Source organism: Lagopus leucura, unplaced genomic scaffold, assembly GCF_019238085.1.
Source record: "Lagopus leucura isolate 7727_CA_CO unplaced genomic scaffold, USGS_WTPT01 Super-Scaffold_100014, whole genome shotgun sequence".
Taxonomy (NCBI): domain Eukaryota; kingdom Metazoa; phylum Chordata; class Aves; order Galliformes; family Phasianidae; genus Lagopus; species Lagopus leucura.
The window spans coordinates 502,879-513,326 of NW_024962268.1; the positions used below are offsets into that span (position 1 = coordinate 502,879).

General features: G+C 42.7%; 1 protein-coding gene across 1 annotated transcript; it reads right to left on the reverse strand.

Annotated features, from left to right (window-relative positions):
- Positions 1-2,191: 2,191 nt before the first annotated feature.
- KCNV2 (potassium voltage-gated channel modifier subfamily V member 2) lies at positions 2,192-7,389 on the reverse strand. The gene is made up of 2 exons (XM_042875510.1): positions 6,040-7,389; positions 2,192-2,470 (listed from the first exon to the last, which is right to left on the reverse strand). Exons 1-2 carry the CDS (start codon positions 7,387-7,389, stop codon positions 2,192-2,194), a joined length of 1,629 nt encoding a protein of 542 aa, XP_042731444.1.
- Between the last annotated feature and the right edge of the window lie 3,059 nt (positions 7,390-10,448).

A 10,448-nucleotide genomic window follows, 5' to 3' on the forward strand; every position in this document is an offset into this window, starting at 1 on the left:
ATTTCTCTATGTGGCAAGAACCTGCTGAGCTGCATGCATGAATATCTCATCTGTGGGGTACATGCAAGCTTCTTCAGACCGACAAATCAGGATGTTCTATATCTTGAAATGTTGGGTGGTCATAAACATTTAAATCTTTAAATGGATCTAACTGAATGAATGTAAACTGCTGGACCAAGCTGCATATTGTAAATGAAGTGCAGTTGTTCTTTCTCTCTTTTATTTACCTGCCACCACCTCACTGAACTGCAGTGGGGGTGTGAGAGAGTGACTTCCTTTGCTTTCAGGACTCTGGTTCTGTTGTTGCTTCCAGAAGGACAACGTAAATTCATGCCACCTTACAGTGGTAAATCAGCTGCTGCTTCTCAGTGAATGCCAGGATTGTGTCTGCTGCAGTGTGTGTCATCCACAACAGCAAGTATCTATTGCATTCAACTCATGGGGCTCAGCTGTGCCTTAAAGTCATGGTTTAGTTTTTAACAGCTGATCAGTGCACAGTTCCTACAGAATGAAATGACAGATGGGCTTATAATACCTTTGTCTGGAGATAGAGAATGAGAAGGGCAACTTGGTTACTAATTACCTTCTCATCACTGAAAGGAAGAATGGCCCAATGCTTGACACACTGTGCATGGACGTGGCAAAATTAATGAACTTTTTTACCCTCAGCTGTCTAAGGAGTGAGCTTCAAACACCATTGTCTCCAGCATGACTGAGCTTTGAGTATGGCCATTTACATTCAATAGGGCAGCACAGAAACATCATGGGTGTTCAGAAATACTAAAATGTGCTTCTGCTGTCAGGCTGTTTCACAGCAAGAGTGTTGTGCTGCTGAGCAGCAGTCATTTCCATTGCTTCTTTTTATTACTGTGTTTACTCTGTGTGTGTCTGAGTATCAATTAAATAACTTCCAGATGTATTGTTCAGATTCCTGATTTTTAACTGCTAGGGCTATTCTTATGTAGAAAGAATATTCCTGATATGCAGCCACCTAATGCATGAAATGCTGATCCTGTTCAATGTTCTTGTTGCTATTTGTTATTTAGTTCTAGGGATGAGATTCTCACACGTGCAGAAGTCCAGTCATGTGAGAAGTCTCAGTACTCGCAGGAAGTAGGGAGCACCTGGAGGTGAACCAAGATGTCAGATGTGTGTCCTAATAATGGCTGTATGAACCTTCTCTTTAAATGATGTCTAAATTTCGTTATAGTTAAGTGCTGATAAGATCCTTTGCATGAAAAGTCTTTATGAGATATTATCTATTACACATTTCATTTCAGGGTTTTTACAGAATGTTTCTCTATCATTTATGTTCTCTGACAGGCCTATTATTATTTTAACAATTCAATAAACAGATACATTAGATGCTGTAGTATAGTTTATCACTTAATCCTACACCTAGAGAAGCTTTTGGCTTGGAAGTGTCTGCAAAACTGATGACATTTATGAGCTCATACTCCAGATATCCCCACTAATTCTTGACATAATGGAAGATGATTACAGAAGTGGTAGAGGGAGAAATAGTAAACCAGCGTTTACTAATGCTGGCGTTTTACCAGCGTTGCTCACCTAAGTGTGAAAATAGGAGTCACTTGCAGTGCTACATTTGGAAAATACAATTGGGACACTGATAGGTAAGCTATCAGTGCAAGGGGAAACTGAAAACTTGAGGAGGACAGATGCTGCTAATATTCAAGAAATCATCTTAGGCTGTTTTCATTACTTTGAAAGCTGGTGAAAAACTGATTTCAGCAATGCAGTCAATGTAGTGAGCATTCTGTAAGAAGTTTGATTTTTAAGACTGCCCTGGCAGCAGAGAAATGGCCAAACCTTAATTACAGCGTTTTTGGGTTTTTTTCCCTTTTGTCTGGTTTGTTTTCAGCAAGGGTCTGGCCAGTTGCAGGAGTCCCATCTTCTTGTGGGTCTAATTCAGAGTTTCTGGGCTGTATGTCTGAAGAACATCATTTAGATATCTCATGAGCACATAAGCTCGTGAACCTAATATTGCCAATAAAAAAAATGTTGTTTTAATCTGAGCCTTTTTTTTTCTTTCAAAAACAGCTTCCTTGCAGGCATATTTCACTGCCTACTTTTTGTTACTTTCAACCTTTTCAGTTCTTTAGTTAGCTTTGCTGATTCATTTCTTTTCCTCCAGCTTCTCTGTTTCAGCCTCACATCCAAAGCTCTGCTCCTATCCGTGTTGTGGCAAGGAGCGAGCTCCACCTTCTCCACAGCATTCAGAGATTTTCTTCATGGCTCTCCGCGTGAAGTCCACCTTCCCCCTCTCTTTCTTGAGAGCAGTGTACTCGTAGGCTTTCAGTTTGCTGTAATAGTCTGAGAACTTGTTGTAGAGGATGGAGATGGGCATGCCGTTCAGGATTATCCCAAAAGCAATGCACAGGAATGCAAACAGGCGGCCGAGGTGAGTTTCTGGACACATGTCTCCGTATCCCACAGTGGAGATGCTGACCTATGGGCAAACCAGCATTCAGCTTATTAGCAGGGAGGCTGCATACAGGCACTTATTTCCTCAGCACTTCTGTAGGTATGTGCAGTGAGCAGGGGCAATTCTGAAGTTGATGAGAACACACGTCCTCTGTGTCTAAATCTAGCATGCTTATAGAAACCAGTATTTTGGGACTTACTGTGTAGGTTTTATTGTGAGTATTAATATTGATTATCATGTATATACAAGTATTACGTACAATGAAAAATATGTGAAAAGCTATTTGTGAAATGTATTTCTGTAATGTGAGCACCACTGGAAGAAGTGATCCAGGAGAATGAAGCGTATATATATAACGATACGATTGACTGAATCTTTGAATGATACGAGGAGCTATGGAAAAAAAGTAAAGATCTTAATTGCCTAGAAGGCTGTGCACGCTTACAATATGTATATATTTATAGTGATAAATTGCTTGATCTGCCTCATCCTTTTTATGTCAGAGGTTAAACCAGTGTAGTCTGTGCATACCTTCAGTGGGGAATGTTCCTGTTTGTTTCGGATGATGGGTATACAAAAAGCTTCTCCTGAATTCACCCCTTTGAAGAAGTTTTGGGAGTTGTTGAAAATGCTTCTGTTTGTGTGGGGGGGAGAGGGGGGAAGGGGTGTGGTGGTATTTAATGTATCTGTTTTATATGAATCTGTGAATTTTCCTTTCACGTGTACTTCACAGAGGTTTTTTTGTATTTTTTTTCTGAGCCTTCAAGATTTTCTCTTTTTAGATTACGTGTGTATGAACAAGCTTTGATGTATGGGCCCATTATTCCTATTCAAGAGGTGTTTTTCAGCCAATGAACTTTATTTAATCTTCTTCTCAGTATCTAAAGAGAATGCATGTATCTACAAAATGGTGATATAAAACTTCTGTAGGAATATACCACCGGAAATAGGAGTTTCACTATAATGCCCTTGTGGCTTTAGCTCTGAGTATAAGTCTTAAGAAGGTCATAGAGTGTAGTCTTCCATCTTCTAACATGCTAAATAAAATGTTATTTCAAATGAAGTAAGCATTAGGGTACATGAGACAGCACCAGATAAGCGTATTTGTAGGATGCACCTTGTGCTTCCTGCAGAATAAAAAGGATTAGTCATTTGGTTTAATGGAAATTAAGTCACTGGATTTGAATGATAATACAGGATAAATATCTCCAAAAATAAATACTGAGATGAAGGCAAGATGTTTATCTCTAGCAGCCAGGACAAAACCATTATCCTGTGATAAGGTTCTGTTCCACTGGCACAGTCTTCTAATCACTGTGACAGTCTGGGAGGAACATGTGTTCTCTCCTGTGGGTCAGATTGCAGACGTTGTTGGATTTTGATGAAATTTAAGTAATCTGGATATCTCAGTTTTTATTCTTAATGAATTAATGGGCTCTAAAAAAATGTTTTATGCCATAGAATTTCAGTGTGCAAGCTACAGCATCTCTTTTTGAGACACTTGCTAAGTAGGAATTTCTTAAATAGTCATTGTTACATGGGTTTCAGAGCACTACCTAAATAGTCATGGCATTATCAGCTTGCAGATGTGATCTCTAATGCTTTTTGCGTGTATCCTGCATATTCAGAAAATCACTGCAGACATATGGGGAACTTCCACATTTCATCAGCCACTGTTGAAACAGAACTGTTGGCCACAGTCTCCCCAGAGGCTGCCCAGGAAAGTGTTCTCAGACAGGTTGGTCTTGCTGTGCTGTGTGCCCTGTGCTGAGCTGATCATCCAGGATGAGGTTTCCTGACTCCTCTGAAGTTTTTTTTGCCTGGGCTTTTTTCCCTGGAAAGTGCCCCAGAGCCGTGCCTTAAATGTGGATTATGCAGGATGGGATCAGTTGCCATGAGATGAAATATAGAAACTCTGCATATGGCAACAGGCTAAAACAAGTCGCAGAGTAGTGGGAAACGAAGACACACCCAGCTCCCCTCTGACTTGATTCAGGCTGCTGTAGGCACAGCTGCTATGGCATAACAGAGCTGCTGTTTTCTCTCTCTCTTTTTTTTTTTTTTTTTAATATTGCTAGTTGTGACTGAGAGGGTTTTTTTCCCCCTCTCCTCAGCGCCTGGGAAAAAACCACCATCTTTTCCCTGCCAAAACGTTGCTGTAGAGATGATAATTGAGAAGCTGAGAAGCTGCCATACCTGAGCATGAAGATTATCTACTAAGCATTTACTCAAAGCCTGTGGCTCCCTCTCCCAGCTTTCACTGTTTGTTAGCCCCAATAAACCCGCAGGTGTTTCTTTTGTATTGGCAGCTCATCTTGAAGGATATAGCTATCATTTTAATTGTCCATTACACTGAGAAAATAGGGTTAAACTGTTGTAAGTAAATGCACGACCATCCTTGATGGCAAACACTTCTGAGGTGAGTTTGGGAAGCTGAATCATTCTGCCATAGCCACGAAACATTTAAGCAAGGGAGCGGGCATTAAGCTCTCACCGTTCTGTGTTCCTGGCTATAATTTAATGCCCCCACAAGATGTGAACTTACCTTAGTCTGGAAAACACTGCCTTAGAAACATCTCTCCATATAACACAGTGCATTACAGGTCAGTGATAGTTCAGACCTCAAGGTGATGTGCTCAAATGTGCATCACCCCAGTGGCAGACTCTAGAAATGAGGTCATTCTGCCTTTCTTTCTGAGGCTTGCCAGCAGAAGCTCAGTCAGTAACCACCACTCCAGTTGTTTTGAGAGGGACTAAAATCACACTCTTTCTGGCAGAGGCTGCAAAAAATATTCAAGATGACATTAACCAGCCACTAACCATCCCTCCCTGATATGGGATGCAGACAGATGACCTAGATGTAGAGGGCAGTTTATCTCAGCTCCCTGAGCTATTCTGCTTATTTTGTATTTATTTCTCTGCAAGACTGGCATACATTAAATAATCACCAATGTGTCTATGTGTACAAACGTATCATGAAAATGGCACTTAAGGAGCAGGATGCAACAGCTGCTGGTCCTAATGAATTTTAATGGCCAGAGCTCTGGGATGGTTTAACTTTTCAAATGTGACTGTCCAGAGTACCATGAAAAACAAAAAACACGTCTTACCCTCTTGCAGTTACATGATGGATCACAGTATGTCTTCAAAAACAGCAGGAATGAAAGTCTCATGTCAACCTGCAATCAGTTAGACTGATATACACTGTTTGGTTTGTTCTGGTAACACTGACAACAGAATTCAGTGGAAAAATGCTTTTCTGTGTTATTTTGCACCCTTCTTTAAAAGGCAAGTACTGCCTGCATTTGGTCAGATGGGAATGTCAGTGCCAGCAGCCTGATTAAGTCCTGATTAAAGCTTACAACAGAGGTGAATGAGTGCATGCATGTGTGTGCGTGAGTGAGTGCATATGTCCTGTAAGCTCAGAATTCAGAGCAGATGTTCACTGACCTGGGTCTTTTGTTTTCAAGACTGTCAGCATCTCTATCATGGGAGGGGAGAGGAAGGAAGGATAGGGAAAGGAGGGAAGAGAGGGAAGAGGAAGGAAGGGGAAGATCTCTGGCTACCGAGCAAGGCGAGTTGAGTTTACTTACGGCAGCCCACCACCAAGCATGGGGGATGCTGGTGAAGTTGGTACTGGATACATCATGCTCCACTGTGTAGACCATGGCAGAGAAGGCGAAGATGCCCATGGCAATGAAGAGCAAAAGGCAGCCCACCTGCTGGTAGCATTGACGCAAGGTAAAGCCAAAGGCACGCAGCCCTGTGGAGTGGCGGGCCAGCTTGAGGATGCGGAAGATGCGCATGAGACGCATGATACGAAGCACTTGTCCCACTTTGCCCACCCGTCCCACCTTCTCGATATCATACTCATGCTGAGAGCCCCGACCTCGGGGCTGGTCATCATCAGTGAAGCATTCAAGCAACAGCTGCAGGTAGAGGGGCAGGATGGCAATGAGGTCTACAGCATTGAGGGCGCTGCTGGCAAAACGACGCAGGTCTGGTGTGGAGACCAAGCGCAGCAAGTACTCCAGCGTGAAGAACACGATGCACAGAGTCTCAATGTGCTCCAGGACAGGCCGACTCTCTCCACTCTTATTGTCTACCTGCTTCATCTCCTCCACTGTATTGAGCGCCAGAGCCACCACAGAAATGAGCACAAAGAAGCTGGAGGCCACTGCCATCACTTTGGCAGTGACGGAGGAGAAGGGCTTCTCCATGAGGTTCCAGAGGCGCCAGCGCTGGGGCCCATAGTAGCGCATGTGATGGAAGAGCTGCTCATTCTCCTGAGCCTCTGCCTGGGAGCGCAGCTCACGCTGGACTTTCAGCTGCTCGCTCAGCTCGTCGCGACGCTCCTCAAAGCAGATGCGGCAGCAGCGGGGTGTGTATTTGAGCCGCACGCCCCAGTAGCTCAGCTCCTCCAAGAAGCTGCGTGGGCACAGCTCATCCCGCACCTGGAGCACCCCTGAAGCATAGAAGTTGTACACCAGCTGAAAGACAGCTGGGTCTCGGTCAAAGAAATACTCATCCACCTGGGCGGCGTAGTCATCGCACAGGCCCAGCTGGCAGCGACGGTCTGTGGAAGTGGCCAGGCGGCCCAGGCGGGTCTTGGGATAGGTGGCCACTGCCTGGTAGGTGAGACGGTAGCTCTGGCCACCAACATTAATGTTCAGCACGGATGAAGTGGAAGGCCTGGTTGGGGCCCCAGGGGAAAAGACTGGGGAGAAAGTAATGGATGATGAGAGCTTGTTTTCTCCTTCAAATGGGTCCCCTGTTGGCCATTTTCCTTGGTCTTTTTCTTCTTCTTCCTCATCTTCATCATCCACGTAATAGTTGTAGTTTCCCTCCGGTCCAAGGAGCAGCATGGGCTGAGAGCTCAGTGGAGCAGTTCCAGAAAAATCACTCTGCTTGTCTAAACACACACCTTCATTATCCTTCCCCATGTTGGGCTGTGTGAAGACACTTGATACTTCCCTTTCTCTTCCTTTATGTTTAAGGAAAGGAAATTGTCTCCTCATGTTAAACTGCAACATTCTGTTTCTCCTTGCTTTTCTCCCTTATTTTCATCCACTTGGTTGAGAAATTAGCATCAGTCCTTTCTGGCACTAATAGGACAGAGAGTACCGCTTTCTTCTCTCTTTACTGGTATCAAACACAGCAGCAGTTCTGCATTTTTCCTCTTGCCAGTTGCCACTTCAGTTGCTATGAAAGCTGAGTGTGGGATATAGACACATGAAGACTGCTGTTGACCGTTTTAATCTTGCTGACAGGGAAGATTTGAGTGCTTAGAGAAGGGGATTTAAAGGCTATTATCCTGTTTCAGCCTCATCTCCCTCAGGCTGTGACGTGAATGATTATGGATCCATAAACATATGAAAATTCAGTATGGTAAAAAAAAATCCTAAAAGTCTATTGATAATAAAAAACATATATTTCCCTAATTCAAGATTATAAGGATTAGGAATAATCTGAAAGTGAAAATATCTGAGGAGCAGAGAGGAGAGGGAGGGAACACTACTCCTTTCATTCATCTACATGAGTATATGGGGGTCTTAGTTCTCCTTAATTAAAATTATGAATAATTAAAATGCAGATATTGTGTGGAAATTCATTATCAAAGGTCTTAAAGTGCTTTCCAAAGGTAAGAAAATAAATACAAACAGACTGTGTCCCATGCTCTTCTTGACACAGCGTAAGTAAAGGAGAACATGTGCATAAGTTTCTAGCATGCTTTGCTTCAAACTCATCTTGAGATGCTGCAAAACAGAGCAAAATTTCTACCTTTGGCTGCACCCTCACTGGTACAGAAGGCTGCAGTGAATGCCTGGAGCACCTGAAAGCCCAACTTTTTTTCTGTTGCTTCTAAGTCAGGACAAATTCTTGTTGAATCTTGAGCTATCATGTTAAACATCCCAGCAATCCTGCAACAGCAGCTTTATTAAAACATTGGCAAATTTGAAAACTAACCTGAGGCACCAAGAATAAAGGTAGGTATCCTGGTTTCAGCCCTTGCTCCTTAAACATATATGCCTTTTCCCAAGTATCTCAATGCAAAAACATTCTCTCAGTCTCATAGCATGACATTCAAGTTTCTGTTCAACATTTTTTTCATCTTTGGCCATGTTACCTTTGTGTTTCTTTCTGCTCAGTGTCACAGCTTCACCATGCCTGGCTTCCCCGTCAGTAAGGGGCCTAACAGCAGCTAGTTCTAGGTGGGTTTCCCATGCTGATGACTGCTTTTCAAAAAGGCAGGTAGGCCTGGACTGAACCAACACTATGATGTGGTCCGCAGCACTGCTATGGTCAGACCACTGCCAGTAGCATAAACCTTGTGTCTTTGCACCTGGGGCAGACATAACCAGGGCAAATTTGAATGCTCATCTTCAGGCCCAGGAGGAAGGTGTGATCTGGAAATGGACCAGCTGCTGCAATTCAGAGATTTCTCAAACATAGGCAGCAGGTACTCCAAGAAGCTGTTCTAGTCTGATGTGGCTGAGTTCTGCCCCAGCTTGAGATCTTACACATGCTGCAAAGTGATGCTGTTGGAAAAAGCCATAAAGTGAGAGTTTTGAGGCTTATTAATTTGACTGATATAACTGGAAAAAAAGATGAGCTGTTTTCAAGCAAGTGTATCTTCAGGGTCTGATTTTGTCAGCTGTTGAGCAGAAAGTGTTACTTCTGCCATATCTCACCTCATTAATATCCTTATTGGTACTGTAGCCATGAAAGTCTGCCCCTTGGACGTGATGCATGTACATAGCTTGCCTTGTGTAAAAGCAAGTGTTGCACAGTGCCTGAACCTGTGTATTGCTAAGAGCTTTCCATCTGCAATCCTTCAGCCTTTCTTCTCTCACAGCTTCTGACCCTTTTTCACAAGCTGTCAGGACATTCTATCCCTGCTCACCTGTGGCAGTATTTTTCCTTTGTTGTTCTCCACTCCTGCTGTTGTGTTGTTAATCTCAAGTATTTTCCTGCAAACTCAGTAATTTTGTTTTGGTGGTATTTTATTTACTGTAAGACCTAAACTTTTCCCCCTTTTTCCCTACCTCCTGGTTGTAGCTTTAATGTTTACTTGGTCCTGATGAGCAGAAAGATATAATAGCTGAGAATTTTTGCACTGCATCTGTTCTCAGACTGTATCCTGATGGATCAGTGGATCATAGTGCGTAGACCAAGGCTTCTTCAGGTTACACTGTTTAAGGCATGCATTATTAGCAGTTCATATTCAAGTGTGTTTGGAAATGTTTTGCTTCATAAGTTCTTCTCCACTGTCCATTCTGTTTCTTCATTCAAAAAAATGTAACGCTTATACTAATTAGAAATGTCAGTGCCTTATTATTACAGGCTCTCATCTGCTCTGCAGTTTGCTTTGAACATTAAAACATGTCATGGTTAGTCCTTTGTTACCAGTCTTAATACAAATTAATGAACATTTCAGTGCTGTTTCTTTCGCCTTAGCAAATTACTTCAGGCATAAGAAAAACACTAATTGGAAATACTGTCATTTCACTACCAAAAATTCTTGAATATTTCTTAATTAAGATTCAGGTGAGAGTATGTTAATACTGCTTTTCCCAGCCTTTGCTGTAACATTTTGTTTTGCTTTTTGCTGGTCTGCACAGTCCCAGTTCTGAGATGTCTATGGAAATGCTCATTGCTCACTACTCGTACTGTACTGCAGCAGCATCAGCCTCTAGCAGGTGGAACTGATGTCTGTCAGATGCTAGCACTTTGTGACATTCCTACTAAGGAGAACAAGAAAGGCCACTAGCAAGCTAATGACTCTAACCTAGATATTCTTGGGAGGGAAATTCTCAGACACCTGAGGGTCTCTGCTTGAACTTGCCCAAATAGAAAAAACAGGTAAAATTAGGTTTCGCAGTCACTCATCCCCAGTCTAGTTAGTTAGGACATTTTTCCCCCTTCATTTTTTTTCCTTGGCTACCTTATTTGTTTTGTAGGTGGGATGCAGAGGAGCAAATTAGGAAACATAAAGTAGAAG

Coding starts and splice junctions, on each gene's coding strand:
- KCNV2 (XM_042875510.1), bottom strand. CDS start 7,389: ATGGGGAAGGATAATGAAGGTGTGTGTTTAGACAAGCAGAGTGATTTT. Junction 2,471..6,039: donor ATGCTTGGTGGTGGGCTGCC/GTAAGTAAACTC, acceptor GTTTGCCCATAG/GTCAGCATCTCCACTGTGGG.